The following is a 16,656-nucleotide window of genomic DNA, read 5'->3' on the forward strand; positions in this document are numbered from 1 at the left end:
AGAGGGGGAGAATGCAAAGAACAATGATCGGTGAATGAAAAAAAGGAATAAATTGAAAAAATAGGAGGATATTGGGAAGAAAAGTAGGAAAATGCAAAGAAGAATAGGAGTGGAATAGTAAGTAAAAGAGGCAATAAGTAGAGGAGGAATAGTAAGTAGAAGACGCAATAAAAGAATACAGAATAATATTGAGAGGAGAGTAGTGTATATGACAACATGAGGACGATGGAAAGAAAAATAGGAGAATGAAGAAAGAAGATGAAGAAGGAACAACCAACGGCTGTTGAAACGAATCAGGATAATTAAGGGGATTGTGTGTGTGGTGTTGTGTAGGGGGGCCCAGTGGACAACAATGCGACGAATGGGATTTGTGATGAACTCTCGAATGTGTTTTAAAATTCATTACAATCTTAATTAAAAACGATGGTGGTCGGAGAAACGGGTGGTCGGATGACCGAGGGTCTAGGTCTATACTGTCAGCATTGCTTTAATGGGAAGCGTTGGTGTTGTTTATGAGGAATTCTGACAGTTCGTAGCGAATCTCACTGTATTCACTGTCTATTTTTCTGGGATGCATTATTTTTCTGCTCTGAAAGCTGTGGTCGATTTGCTGTCTGTGTTTTGGCGACAGATTGGGCGTGCAGTCAACCGCTCTGCCATATTTTTATGCTTCACAATGCCGACTGTCCATTTTCGAGGCTGATGCTAATATTTTTCCATTATTTGTCTCTTCACTTCGCTCTGGAAAATGAATGCTTAACAAAATTTGCTTCTAGCGGCTATTTGTTTGGATTAGATAATGTGTTGTATCTATTAATGTAGAGCTACATATTATTTCTCTTTACTAATTGACTATTATAACTTATTAATTAGGTAATAATTTTGTTGCAGAATGTCGCAATAAATTTACATTCGTTTGAAACTCTCATTTCAATATTTATTTAGAGAGTTTCAAACTTTTTTGGATTTCTAGTTTTTTTAAATTTTTATGCTTTACAAAAAAGTTTCTTTTTTCATGGTATTATTAAGGTGCTGATAATTATGGAAAGAATCATATCATTGAGAAATATAAACTACAAAGTAGTTTTAGAAGAGAGTATTATATTCTCTTTAGTCATATACAATTAGTCAATTATTATTGTTGTGCTTTTTTAATAAATAATGTTAATTTTAGAATCTAATTTGAAGAATCCTCTCTTTTGGAAAACTATATGCATTCACAAAAGCAATTAGGTACAAAAGGTTATGTTTTCTTTTTTTTAGTAGTATTGTTGTGAGAATCCAATGATTCCCACATTATTTACTTACAATCCAAGTATTCATATAAATCAGTGACGCTAGAATATAGTGATTTTCTACAGTTATTTGAACAGTACAATGCATCCGTTTTAAATTTATCCTTGATCTAAGAGGTGATCAAGCGATACCTTTCTATTCGTAGTTGAAGTATCACGTATTTGATTCCAGTGATATGAAAAGTGAAAATTTCTACTATCCAATCTTTTGCTGTTAAAATATTCCATTCACAGTTTTGTAGAAGTATTGCCAGTAGGCTACCCTCTATTCTAAGCACGACCGTGTCGGCCAGTTAATATAGGCTACCATTGTGAGGTGTCCAGTGTCCATAAACGAATAAAGAATACTAGTGATAAGCACAGTATTCCTCTGTAAATGAACTATTTTTGAAATGTAAAATTTGTTTGTGATTGCAGGAAGAGTACATAGCAGAGAACATTCGATGGACGCCGATCGACTACTTCAACAACGCCATAGTGGTGGGTCTGATGGAGCATCGCTCTCCGCCCGGCATATTCAGTATACTCGACGACATATGCGCCACTAAGCATGCCGTTACTAGCGGCATTGATGACGATTTCCATAAGGTAACTCTTCACATAATAAACATTTGAATACCTCAGCCTATTGAATAGTTTAATCTACAAAAATTCAATCAGAATCATAAGCCTTGCTGAAATTGGGAAGCGTCGATATATATAATGTATGTGATTGTTATTATTAATTTTTGGACGATTCAAAAATGAAAAATGAATGGTTTTTTAATTTATCAGAATCATAAGCCTTGCTGAAATTGGGAAGCGTCGATATATAATGTAGAAATCATCATCAGTGGGAAGAATTATGTAGTTATTTGTTTAAACAAAGAAAAAAATTCAATTACAAAGAACTACTAGTGCCCTTTTTAATTTTATTTAGTTTTTAAGTTCCTTGTGAGGCAGGCCACGAAAAAAATGGCAATGATCATTATTTATTATAAAATAAAAACAGTAGATTGTAGTGATGCTTATGATGATATTAGATTAGATTATACTGATGTTATCAATTTATAGATTTTTATTTATTATTTTTTTATTCCAATTACAAGCTGAATGTGAGTCGGAACAGGCAATAGCCTAATCCCTGTTTGAAAGAAAAAGTTCTTTGTAAGAACTCTTTCAAACAGCCCTATCAAAATACTTGAATTTATTTAAAGAAGGGGAGTCCGATCCCATTAGGCGTCAAATTTGCAAATCCAGTAGTGAAAAATAAAATAATATATTTATTGATTATATTTATAAATCTGAGAAATAAATATATTTATTTGAAGAACCATCACTTACTGTATACAATATACTTTGTAATAGTATCAAAACAATTGAATTGAATTTTCTGTAATTGTATGAATCACATATTCACATAAAATTTAAAGCGTACATTACTGATAGGATATATTCTACTTATTTTTCCTTCACAAGCCTTTTTCACGATTCTGACATTTCCTATCCTAGTTCCTAGGCTTGTGTTGGGTATCATTAGGTTTTTTACAAGAATAAGTTGTTAGACGATTGTTCAACTTATTATTTGAGTATTGAATGAAAGTATGTATCTGAGTATTCTCAACTACACAAAAAGTATTATCTGAGTTCCTAAATCCTATTCACCAAACCCATTCCTGGACCCTATCATTTATTTACTTCAGCCTAATCTCATCAAAGTGTAGACTAATAATTTTCCGTATATATTAGCAAGGAATGAACAACAATCTCTATCGGTATCCGTTTTCACTGATATTAATTAGACTATAGCCTAATTAGTGTTTTTTTAATAGACTTCAGTTGGCCCTAGAGTGAAATCAATTTTTTGGCGGCACCCCAATCCATGATCCTCAGCGCCATCTAACGAGGGTTAAGAGTACTAAGACAGCAAACAATCCAAGGGGTGACTCATCATTACTAACCCCTATTACAAGGTTCCAACTCGTAACCACTTATTTTCTCTATTTATTCATATTTAAACATGATTTTTCCCATATTTATCAGTGAAATCTATTGATTAAATAGATAGACTTCGATATCAAATAAACCACGAATTTCTAGGACCAATAATAGGGAACTTATTCAATGTTGAAGTGGAGTGATTTCGTCAACTCTCGCCAGAGAAATGTGTGAACTTTTGTAGTCGACCCAAGGGTGTAGAATAGCAACTCATACTTACCTGGCGTGGGGGTTACCGTGATCAAGAAGGCGGTTCCCCCAGGGCGAGGCCTTGTCATTGCACTGCGACTTGGTTGACCCCTGCGAATGCCCCAAATGTGGGCATCTCGGGCGCATAATTTTTGTTAGTCGGGACTGCGTTCGCGCTGTCCCGGTCCAAAATGTCCTAATCCAAATTCATTTATTATCTATTTCTTTGAGGAATATGCCTCAATGTGCCTCTATTTCTTCGGGAGGACCATGCCGTATATTACCGGTAGTTTTGCACTAACATAATTATTATTATTAGGTATGTAATAATTTTCATTGGTTCCATAACTCTTCTAAAACTGTGTATTTAACGGCTGAAGGAGAAAAACTGGTATATCACCGAATTGTATAAGAATAACTACATTGTACCATAGAGAAACAATAGCGTAAGTAGATATGGTATAGGGCGTTTATGTCGCAACTTTTACTGTTATCTCAAGCCGATTATTGTCGAATTTTACTGTTTTGTTGGAATGAGAGTGTATGAACGGCACAATATGAGAGACTACCAGTATCACACAGATTCACGGGAAAGAATTACATGAACTAGGGGCTTGAGATAACAGTAGAAGTTTCGACATAAACGCCCTATACCATGGGATATCTACTTATGCTATTGTTTCTCTATGATTGTACCAACATTGGTCCTTACCAAATACATTATTGAAGTGTGGCCACAATTAAACTAATGTAACATAGGGAATATATGTATACTTTTTATTAGTGTGGGAATTATGTCTTTCAAAATAGCATATTTTTCAGTTCAATTCCAACTTGCTACATGATGGCGATTTTTTATTACTTCATCTTGTTGGAAAACACTATTAGTTTTTTATTCCACTACGAGTGGAATGATTAAATTGTGATCAAAGTTTCAATAACCGGAGTTTAGGTTTTTCATTTCTCCCAATATTGGTAAATTTAAATGTTGAAGAGAAATTTATATAATTTTTACAATTATTGGATTTCATACATGTTCAGTAGGCTCTATGCTTTTTTTGTAACAATTTATTAATGAATTCATATTTGATTGTTACAGAAATTGAACAAGGAATTTACAAAACATCAGCATTATGGACAAACAACAGACGGGTTCACCATTCACCACTATGCTGGCTCGGTCACCTACAACGTCGAAGGATTCTGTGATAAAAATAGAGATGTGCTTTTCACAGATTTGATTGAACTCATGCAAGATAGCAACAAGTGAGTACTATACCATTTTATATGAAACTGAACTATTGCCCATCATACTCATTCATATAAATCAAAAAAGTAATTTAACTATAGTTTATAATATTTGGACAGAGGATTACTAGTTAATGATATAGAATATTGAATAATTATACAGTACTCCATAATAGATAATAATAATAATAATAATAATAATAATAATAATAATAATAATAATAATAATTTCTCTGATTGCCAATGAATTGCAACCAGAGGAGTTTATGGACAAACATATACATAATTATTTTATTATACATACAAAAGTTGCTAATACTGAGCTTAGTCCTAATTATGATACTCCACTATAATAATATGTGTCGGAATGAACATAGATGGTTACCTATTATGAATAGTGATTGGGTAAAAGTTAATTCAGAAAAAATAAACATAGTAAATGTAGACGTCAATTGAAAATATTAATTTTACATTTATTACGAGCAATATTATATTTATTATGTTAGGTTTTCAAGGCTGAAGACTTGGAACTGTACATTGAAATTACTGAAACATTAAAGATTATTTGCACATAATTGTTCTAGATTTTGCATTTTAGTGAGTTAGCTACTTTCATTAGAATAGTGTGACTCAGTAATCTGGAATTCAAATTAATGGAAAATACACGCTCATAAGAATAATTCTTTTTTTTGTGGTGTTAGTTGATGGTCGACAGCTATTGATGTTCAACCAGCATTGAACGTTGGAATAATAATAACAGTAATCCCTGGACTTTTACCTCGTGTATAAAAGTTAATAAATTTAACTAAATAAAGTGTATAAAGTTAATCAATTGCAGAATTCAATTTTATTATATAACTTCAACACTTTTCCCACCAATTCGAAACAATTTTGTTTCTCAAAACTATAATGTATTGTATAATATTATTGCTCCACACTATAATATTAACATGAAACGTTTTCAACCTGATTTCAACTATACAATAACTAAGTGCTAATAGTGCTCTAACCTTCAAACCCTTGCTTTTTTCCATTAGGGCTACTCTTGAATATAAATAAAAATAAAAATTTAAGTACCCTTTTTAAAATTGTTTACTCACAACATGATAGCCGAAACAATCATGTTGTGAGTAAACAATTTTAAAAAGGTCACTTAGATTTCTATCTTTATTTATATTCAAAACCTTCTCTAAGCGTTAAAACCATCATAAGGTAACGCATAGTGATGAAATAGTGGGAGAGGTGTTTAAGTAAGTAAATTTGAAAAAAATATGATTATCATCAATTTATCGCTTCTCAAACTGTTTTGTTATGAATTTATAGTGACTGAGATGTTAAAATAGGAACATGGTAGCGGGTGTAAATCGCTATAATTGTGATGTTTGTGTTGCAGTGCATTCATCAGAGAACTGTTCACCGACTCGGTGCCAAATGATACGAAAACCAAGTCGAGGCCGAGCACAGCCGGCAACAAGATTAGAAGTCAAGCAAATATGCTGGTCAATCGGTTAATGGCTTGTACTCCTCATTATATTAGGTAATTCATGGAATAGAACTGAACATTAATAATAAATTCACATCAGGTTCAATGGAACTTACTTTAGTAATTGAACGAAATGGTTTTGGTGCTGTCAATTGAATAAAGTCATTGCAATATCCAAAGATCCCTTCAACTTCCACAACAAATAAAACATGAGATTATGAGTGGATGGTTTCACTATTTTATGTTAGAGGTGTTCAGCTTCAAAACTATCATTTTCAAAGTTATGTTTCTTCTCTCTTTCTTTTTTGTTTAGTATTTAATTGTTAAATTTAGTTTTGGATAGACTCCCAACAGCGAGCAAGTTGTTTTTTGCTGGTGGTAATTTTCATTTTTATTATATAGTAAATATTTATTTTTATTATATATTATCATGTTCTTTATTGTATAAAAATGGAATTTCTCACAAACATTGGGAATAATTCTGTTATATAGCAAATAAACCACTGGTCTCCATTAGTAATATGAGAAAAAATATTAAAATCATGCTTTTAATTTTGACAAAATTGGATTTTCATAAGGTAGAAAAAATGTAATCAATTAAATTGGAATAGATAGCTTACAAAAATCAATTTCATTCATTTGTTGCTGAACACAGATCATTCATCAGAACAATTCATTGCTTCTTGGGACTAACCCTAAATTTATATAACTCTGGTGATGATAATATTCATTATCCTTCATGGTGTTGATGTTTCTTTAATGTTTTCTTGTTTAAATGTAGTATACTTTAAATAGATTTAAGTGGAAAGGTATCACGTAAATATAGTTTTTAAAACTATATTTTATTGTTTTGTTTTCTTCGATTAACTTCGAAGCAAGTAGTTTTAAAGAACAATGTGACGAATAATTATTGTAGCCACATTCATTGCGAATCCATTGATGTATATTGTTATGTATTTGCGATTCGATTTGACGCCGTGGAAGGGGAAACAGTCGACGCGGAATGGCGCGGCTGACTCTCTTAGCCATAGTAAACAGCAAACTGGAAATCAATTATCTCTGTAACCATTAATCGGAAAAAAATCTATCATATGCTATTCGATTCGTTAAATTAAGGACTACAATGTTAGTCGAATTCATTTCCTCAATAAATCGAACAGTTTCCTTAATAAAATAATATAATGTAAAAATTTAGGGGTTTTTCGATTTGATTTTTTTGTTTTCTCCGATTAACTTCGAAGCAAGTAGTTTTAAAGAACAATGTGACGAATAATTATTGTAGCCAAATTCATTGCGAATCCATTGATGTATATTGTTATGTATTTGCGATTCGATTTGACGCCGTGGAAGGGGAAACAGCCGACGCGGCTGACTCCCTTCACCATAGTAAACAGAATAATACTGCTGTCTACATTGCATCTCATTTACAGTATGGCGCTCGAAACAATCAATTTCGTCTATTGTTTTGACATGCGCTGTATATAGATTTTCACTTTTCAATACTCTTAAAAAATATTACAATTTTCTTGATTTAACTATGCTCATGATAAAAATCAGGATTTCGTTGTTTTCTCACAGAATTTATTATATTAATTTGAAGTGTGCCTTCTCCATACGAGTCAGAGGTAACACAATTTGATAACTCTAGTTTCAGATATTGATGTTTTTCAACGAAGTTTCATGATATATTATGTGTCCGACTTCTTCATCTTATCCTTATTTTGTGAAAAATGAAGATTCAAAATTTATTTTCGTAGCTTTTCTTGTGTTTTAAGTTGTTTCATCACTCTTTATAATTTAAACACTTGATAATGGAATGAATATCATCAGATCACATGAACAAAAAAATTTTCAAGCTGAAAGTAGATTAATTTGTTGCACATTCGGTTCAAATATTAACAAATGTTACCAAATATTACCACATATAGTGAGAACGAATTACTCTGAAGCTTTCTATTCTCACTGAACATGAAGAGGCAATACCAAGCCAGAATCGCAGTTCCGTTCAAATCATTATTTAAAATCAGAGCTTTCAAATTGATGCTATGTAACTATGGATGTTATCCCCATCTCACAATTTCCCTATTTATCCTTATCCTGATTCAGAATAAAGTAGTTGATCTCTTTAATCACAAAAATCAATGTTCAGTACCTATAATAAATAGTAAAAATAACAAAATTTCTAGTAATAATGCAACTTTTTCTAGGTATGAATTTCAAGGCTCATAAAATGACTTTTTCTCAATCACAGGCAGAAATTCCAATGATTATCATAATAGTAATTTAATGAAAATTGTTTATATTGTACATTGTTCGACGTAAGATAAGCTACATCTTTAAGGTAACCAACGTATTTAGGATTATCATGTTTATGAATGAAAGCGAGACTGTGATAGAAGATTGGTCAAACTGGAATATAAACATTATAGACAATCCATATTTCTGATCAACTATAATTATAAATGATAGTATCAAGCCGTAATGAATTGAGCAACTGAATTTCAAAGTTACTATCCACTGTTCAAATCGCACTGTGATTTCCTTTTACTTCCAAATGGATTGAATTGCCTCACTCTTCAACGTAACAATTACTGAAAAAACCAGTGGAATGCGAACGTCATCCAAATAGCATTTGAATTTCAATTTTCAGATCATAAAATTCATAAAAAGCTAATTCTTGAGAGAATAGTGATGAATTGCAAACAGTGCAAGTAACATTGATACAAAGCGATACAATGAAAGTCAACATCGATTAATTTAATATTGGACTTATCAAATTTATATTATTTATAAAGCTTATAAAATGTAAAACCAACATTTTAAATTTTCTCTACTGGAGCAAAACATCGATAGAAGATAAAGAAGAGCCCATCATAAGCACAATATACTTGTGTACCAGAATTCACTTGAACTAACTCATCACTTCAACCCTTCAATGATCACAATGAACTAGAATGGTATAATCAACTAGAATGGAATTGATAATCAGGTACATTTCTCAAATAGCTTCACCCAACTAAATCTGTGAATGCTAAGTCATAAGAAATCATGTTCAATAGATTCAATTTGAATGCTTCAAATAGAAAATGATCTATTCTTTTGGTGCCCTAATCAAAATCAATTTCAATCAACATTAATCGACATAAAGAAAAGCTTCTGCCAACCTTGTATAGTGAATGACAAGATGTGAAAGATGTGGAGGTGAAAAATCGATATGTTAACAAAAATAATAGAAGATGATGAATCGTCTTTCAATTAATCTTATACGGTATGGTACTTTGTGATAAATATGAAACACTTTCATGATTTTCCTACCTTTTATGCATGCTTACTCTTCCTTAATTTGTATGTTTGCATGGCTTTCATCTTTAGAATCTACTGAAATTATCATATTGCACTGTCTAAATAATCAAGATCTAGATTCAACTAGTAAGAACGGAAGATAAGCTAGCTACTTTACAGAGAGAATCATAGAAAGTTTCGACTCAACAAGCCCAATGTATAATTTTTTTATGCCTCAGCCGTCATATATATTTGGCTCAACTGAAGGTATATTATCAACCTGGCTTGAAGAATATTAACTGTAGAAAACAGCTAACATTGCACGCTATGATTTTTCAGGAAATTGCCACTGTTAACACTATTGTAATCTATGATTTATCTCAGTTTTTGACATAACTTATGATAAATTTTAGCATAGAATTATGATCATACACACATATTTTAAATATGTATTATATTATGTAATAGTATGAATATTTTATCGGTTGCAAACAATATCTTTGTCTGTCATAGAATGCATGATTTAGCACATCTATAACAACAAAATGATTTTAGAGAATTTAGAGAATTAAAATGTGAAAAATTGGTTTCATCGCATGTCAAAACAATAGACAAAATTGATTGTTTCGAGCGCCATAGTGTGTGAATAAGATGCAACTTAGAAAGCAGTAGGCCTACTACTGTATTTCACTGTTTACTATGGTGAAGAGAGTCAGCCACGCCATACCGCGTCGACTGTTTCCCCTTCCACAGCGTCAAATCGAATCGCAAATGAATAACAATATACATCAATGGATTCGCAATGAATGTGGCTACATTAATTATTTGTCTAATTTTCTTTAGATTATTTGCTTCGAAGTTAATCGGAGAAAACAAAAAAATCAAATCGAAAAACCCTAAGTTTTTACGTATATATTATTTCATCAAGGAAACTGTTTGATTTATTGAGGAAATGAATACGACTAATATTTTAGTCCATAATGTAACGAATCGAATGACATATGATAGATTTTTTTCTGATTAATGGTTACAGAGATAATTGATTTCCAGTTTGCTGTTTACTATGGCTAAGAGAGTCAGCCGCGCCTTTCCGCGTCGACTGTTTCCCCTTCCACAGCGTCAAATTGAATCGCAAATACATAACAATATACATCAATGAATTCGCAATGAGATTGGCTACATTAATTATTTGGCTCATTTTTCTTTAAAACTACTTGTTTCGAGGTTAATCGGAGAAAACAAAAAAATCAAATCACAAACCCCCTCAATTTTTACATATATATTATTTTATCAAGAAAACTGTTAATTTTATTGAAAAAATGAATATAACTAATATTGTAGTCCATAATGTATCGAATCGAATGGCATATAATAGAACTGTTTCCGATCAATGGTTACAGAGATAATTGATTTCCCGTGTTTACCTGCATTTTTCATGTTTTAGGGGGTTGGGGCGGAAAGCTCCAAGGGGATTTTTTGGGACTTTTGGGAGAATGACCCTCTGGGAGGGTTCTATCGATGGTGGGAAATTCAGCTTTTATTTAATTTTCGGATCGAAACTGCTTTTTTGGACCTTCATTGACTGGGCTATTGGAATTGAGCAGTAGATAATTATAGTGTACCTACAAAATAATCTGGCAGCCAATTTGAAAAGAGTGAGCACGATGCACTGTTTTATATATATAACATTACTGTATTAGAGTAGATACACTGTACATAGAGCATACTGTATTTGAATATACACCGTGTCCCACGAGAAGGTTTACACGTTTAATTTTATATTACCTGCCCATTCATGCACCGAACGTTTTTAAATTTTACACAGTTTACAAAGAAGGTTCTGAAAATATACTGAGGAAACTTCAGCTCCCTAACCTTCGTAGAAACAAAATGACGGGATATTGAAAATATTATCAATTCGCTTCCTATACAAACTACTTTCATGAGTTATTATCTGATTTGTTTACTACGTTGCGGTAGTCTTGCCTCATTGGATGGTACCAGAAATGGATCAAGTAATCTTCCAATGGTGCTCCACCTCATTTCACAAATCATGTTAAGCAATTACTATATGACAAACTTCATGGCCGTTCGTGGAAGTGATTTTTTAGATTTGCCACCCCAATCACCAGATTTAACTGTTTGTGACTACTTTTTATGGGGTTACTTGAATGAAAAAGTTTATATCTTTATAGTTTTAGCTTCAATAATGATGTAATGATGAGGAACAAAAACTATCAATAGAAGAGGAACTTCTCCGGTTACCGCGGAGTTTCTTTATGAGAGCTTACGAATCATTCCTTAAGTGCTGTTATCTATGTTAGTTGCTGTGGATGGGTTTCAATTTGAATAATTTTGTTGCCCTAAAGTGCAACAATAAAAATATTTTATAAAACCAAAAACACTTTTTTAATGTTTTTGGAGTATTGTTTTTCAATTAGCCGCCATTTTATTTCTACGAAGGTTAGGGAGTTGAAATTTTCCCAGAATATTTTTAAAACCTACTTTGTAAACTGTGTAAAATTTAAAAAAAGGTCAGTCATTTTGGGCACGTAATATAAAATCAAACGTGTTAACCTCTTCGTGGGACACCCTATACTGTATCAATAGTACTGATACACCCATTTTCTTATAAAATCGAATGGATCATTAATTTTAGGTATATTGAATCTAGGTTTAATGGATTATTAGATTTATTGTGTCTAGCCTTTGGCCTAGTTCCAATATTATTTCTTCATCTCATCTTTTACTCTTCTAAATTTTAAATAATTCTTTTCATCGGCAGGTATGCAATCCTGACTAGAGAGACATGGCCGCATTGGAGGGGGGACGAGAAGGATGGCGTCCGTCATATTCTGAAGAGTGTCAACCTCGACCACAACAATTACCAGCTGGGCATTACCAAAGTATTCATCAAAGCTCCTGAATCGGTGAGATGGCAATCACATTCAAAGCCAACTAAAATACAATGGAATAACATTTATTAGTTTAAAAACCGCTTTTCGGTTGATCAGTATCCACCTGAAGCATTAGTTCTTCTCATCTTTCATCATACGATTAAAATTTGATAAAAATAATCATTGTTACCATATCAGCAATAATAACCAATCTATGAATTAGGATAAAGTGTATTGTTAGATTGAAATTAATGCAATATACTATAGAATTTACCTGCAACTGAAAGCATTTCTTCTTTATAACATTAATGCTCTCTATTTAAACAACGCTGATGGTTTGATGTGAAACTCTATTAAATATATTTGATATAAGTCTTTCAGGTGACAATATGAGAACAATAAATTAATTGAATATCAAATTCAATTGAAACTATTCCTCTACACTTTGCTCGTAGTAATAAATACTATGTGTCCATTCTCATATTTTAATAAAAACTGTACGGTTCAAATTTAAATTCAAAATTCAAATTTGAAACTATTCCTCTATTCTTTACTTGTAGTAATACTATGTGTCCATTCTCATATTTCAATAAAAATTGTACGGTGATTAAAAATTGAAAAGCATGAAAAAAACGTTCATTGCTTGGATGTATTCTAGAAGGTGCATTTAGTAGGCTTACCTGACACTCTGGTTGTGACTGAAGAAGGAGGCACAGCCTCCAAAACAAGTAGTGTAAATTTTTATTTATTTTTCTAATCTATTGTCTCTTTCTATCTTCTATCTTGATACAATTAATACGTGAAAAGTTACCTACTTTCTGATGTGTTCAACAAAAATCATTATCATCAAGTATTATTCTTGCAGCTTTTCCTTCTGGAAGAACGACGTGACAGGAAGTTCAACTTCTATGCAAAAATAATCCAACGCGCCTTCAAAAAGTACTTCGCCAGACAACAGCGAGAGAGACAGAAAGAGGAAGCGGCCAGTAAGTTCAAATAACAGAACTAATCCAACTCGAATTTGAAAATCGAAAACTTGATTTCGAATACATGAAGCTCAAATTGGAAGCTAGTTTTCAAATCGAAAGTTTTTTGATGGGTTCCTACGTGCGTGTTTTAAATAATGTTTTGAACTATAATGCTTTTGTCATGTTGGTATTATGGCGGACTTAGATAGCGCCTTATACATCAAATTTGATACACAACTCAATTGCATGAAACATTTTTGTAGTAGCTTCACCACTATCACGTCATTGTTCTGGGATCATACTCAATTTTTTGTTTGATTTATTTTAACATTCTATGGGATAATAGATATTCACAGTAATCAAGGTGGAAAAATAGATAATTTATCTACAGTTTTGTACACAATTCACAAAGTGAATATGTATACTTAATGCGACTATGTAAACACAATGTGTATGGCAAAGAGCAGTTAACTACAGTGATTTTTTTAATAAAGTGCTACATTTCGCTCTCAAGATTATTGAGCCAAAGTAGGCCTATGGCATCCTGAAAGACTACGTTTAACTTTTGTAGCCCCAAGGGAAACTAATCAATAGGCATGACTCAATGTGAATGGAAATACATTTGCCTATATTTCAGTATTATGTGAAAAAGATAATCTACTAATTTAGTCTATGAATTGTTTCAGATATACTGTTTGGGAAGAAAATGAGACGAAAATACTCTTTGAATAGAAATTTTATGTGCGATTACATTGGGGTCGAGAGTAATCCTGGCTTGCTGTCGCTTATTGGACCGAGAGAGAAGATATTATTCGCCGAAGTGGTCAAGAAGTATGACAGAAAGTTTAAGGTATGTCTATTCCATTAAAAATATCTGTCAATTGATCGCAGGCCTATCAGTAGGCCTATTATGCTTTTATGTTGCTGGTTTATACACAGATTAAATACGTTAATAGTCAGGTACCATTCAATGATACGTTTGATGTATCAAATCTAAAACGTTATCCTGGAAAATAGTTACTTAGTGTTAATTAATAATCATAGTAATTATATTAATTTTATTACTATTCAGTATGATAATTGTATGTTTAATTTGTTTTTCAGGTATCGATGAGGGACCTGATTCTAACGCCGAAGGCACTCTATCTGATTGGACGCGAAAAAGCTAAGAAGAAGAACTTGTGGAGTCAATCAGAGTACATCGAAGTGGTTAAGAGAAAAATAGAGTTTGATCAAATCGCTGACGTAACAATGAGCTCTCAACAGGTCAGTTCAAAAGTTGATCTGTTAGATAAACGAGAAGCAGTCTGAAATAGGGGTTTTGTTTTTCCACAAATTCAAAAATGAAAATTATCCTTATTCTGCCATCAAGCAAATAACATAATATTGTGTACGATATGCAGGACTCGAATACATGTACCATTTACAGGTTCCAAGTATCAGAATTACACCAGCAGCAATAATAAGCGCTTATTCAGTTCGATCTTATTCAGAAAACTTATTCAGTTCGATTACTGTATTCATTTTTTATTGTGATTGGCATTAATCAAAACATGTGCAGATATGCGTTTTAAATTAAATATTTATTGATCTAATTAGTAATACTGAAATGAGGTACTAAGACAATATAGTAAATTCTACATCATTGGGTGTTCTGTATTTAAAACTTCAATTGCTGTAGATGCTTATGAACATTAGAAATGTAGTTTTGATAACATTTATAACTAATTTTTGTTTAACTAAAAATTAAGCCATTAACAATTCATGTATACCTTGTTCTTTCGTGTACTTTTACTGCACATTCAATTCTGATGAGGATATATTCTATTGTACTTATTGGCCTAATTTAGACCAAAATTCAGTCAATACTTTAAATAAGATTTTTCCGATTCTTTTCTATTATTTCTTGTCGTTCTCTATGATGATACCATTCCACCCTTCTGAAAGTATTACAATTACTGAATTAATATCGACTTTTATATTCCAGGATGACTTCGTCATAATTCATCTGAAAGCAGACTTTGATAGTTTACTTGAACTCGTCTTCAAAACTGAGTTCGTTTTTGCTCTGGCCAAAATTTATGCTGCACATTGTAAACGAGAATTGCTAGTCAAATTTGTGGATAGGTAAGTTTTAAATCGAATTATATTATTTACTATACTGTATAATCTACTTCAAACCACTCCATAATCTATATCTATCTATATTATTCATTATAGTCACTACTTATCAACTAAGAGGAAAACTTCTTATATTTACTAGATCTGAAAGAATCAGGTAATATACGGTATTAAATAAAATATTTAAGCTTTTTCGTCGGCTAAGGTTACTGACAGGCTCAACCAGGACCTCCAATATAGTAAATATTATATACCTCCTATATAGTATATAGGAATTTCTGGCTCATCCATTTGACGATTAAGCTTCCCTACTAGGCAAAACCTCTCTCAATATAGAAATAGAAAAAAAAATAAAAATCTCAGTACCCTTTTTGAATTATTTAATCACAACATGTTTTGGACATTGATGCCATTTTCAAGTGGCATCAATATATACATACAATGTATATTAAGGCACTACTCACACTAGCTCGACTTCATACATCAGTGATCCAATTAAGTGTTTTGTCAACTACGATGACATAATTTTTAATTCGAAATTCAAAAATAATAAATTAAAATTCTTAATAATACTAGCATATTCCCATTTTAAAACTAAAACCTAATCCCAAACCTTCCTTCAAACCACGGTATATAGAAGAAGATGGTAGGTGTCACGCGCATGTTTGTGCTAAATTTCCGGTGTAGCTGACGTCATTTTATATCCAATCATCTGTTTTTTAACAAATAAGTTTCATAAATTTCCAATAGGTGTTAAAAACCTCGGTTGGTGGCGATGACGCAATCTAGCTGGCTGGCCACTGCGCACACATTTCATGACCCCTACCGTTTTCATCTAAATATCGTGCTTCAAACTAACTTCTCCTAACTTTTCTCCAACCATAATTCTAACCTCATTTGATAAGAAGATCCCTGTTTAGAATTTTAGCCGTTTGTACTCTAAATCCTTTCGTGGGATCCTCGAAACTGAGTTTCAAGGCGACTCAACATGCTGGTCCCAAGAAACGTGAGCCTCTAAGTAGGCTACCCTATAAAGTGAGGTTAAGATTTTAAGTGAAAAAGCGTGAACATAAACGAGAACACGTTCAAATTTGTTGAAAAATTAGTAAAATTTATATCATTAGAAGGTTTGATTGAAATAAGCCATTTTATACAATTAAAAGGTTTGATTGAAATAAGCCATTTTAGACCATTAA

The 16,656-nt window shown here is 32.2% G+C and overlaps 1 protein-coding gene and 1 non-coding gene across 2 annotated transcripts in view; both read left to right on the top strand.

Moving 5' to 3' along the window:
- LOC111048708 (unconventional myosin-Ie) overlaps positions 1–16,656 on the top strand; it is a 438,987-nt gene that overhangs the window by 411,326 nt on the left and 11,005 nt on the right. Inside the window, exons 11-18 of the mRNA XM_039420025.1 lie at positions 1,713–1,883; positions 4,561–4,727; positions 6,103–6,247; positions 12,243–12,404; positions 13,237–13,357; positions 14,026–14,189; positions 14,444–14,605; positions 15,327–15,466. Coding sequence (XP_039275959.1) covers positions 1,713–1,883; positions 4,561–4,727; positions 6,103–6,247; positions 12,243–12,404; positions 13,237–13,357; positions 14,026–14,189; positions 14,444–14,605; positions 15,327–15,466 — 1,232 coding nt within the window. The remainder of the gene's footprint in view (positions 1–1,712; positions 1,884–4,560; positions 4,728–6,102; positions 6,248–12,242; positions 12,405–13,236; positions 13,358–14,025; positions 14,190–14,443; positions 14,606–15,326; positions 15,467–16,656) is intronic.
- LOC120350142 lies at positions 3,485–3,646 on the top strand. Its single transcript, XR_005570656.1, has one exon. It is a non-coding gene; the product is annotated as a U1 spliceosomal RNA (small nuclear RNA).

This window comes from Nilaparvata lugens, chromosome 2 (assembly GCF_014356525.2).
Source record: "Nilaparvata lugens isolate BPH chromosome 2, ASM1435652v1, whole genome shotgun sequence".
NCBI classification, from domain to species: domain Eukaryota; kingdom Metazoa; phylum Arthropoda; class Insecta; order Hemiptera; family Delphacidae; genus Nilaparvata; species Nilaparvata lugens.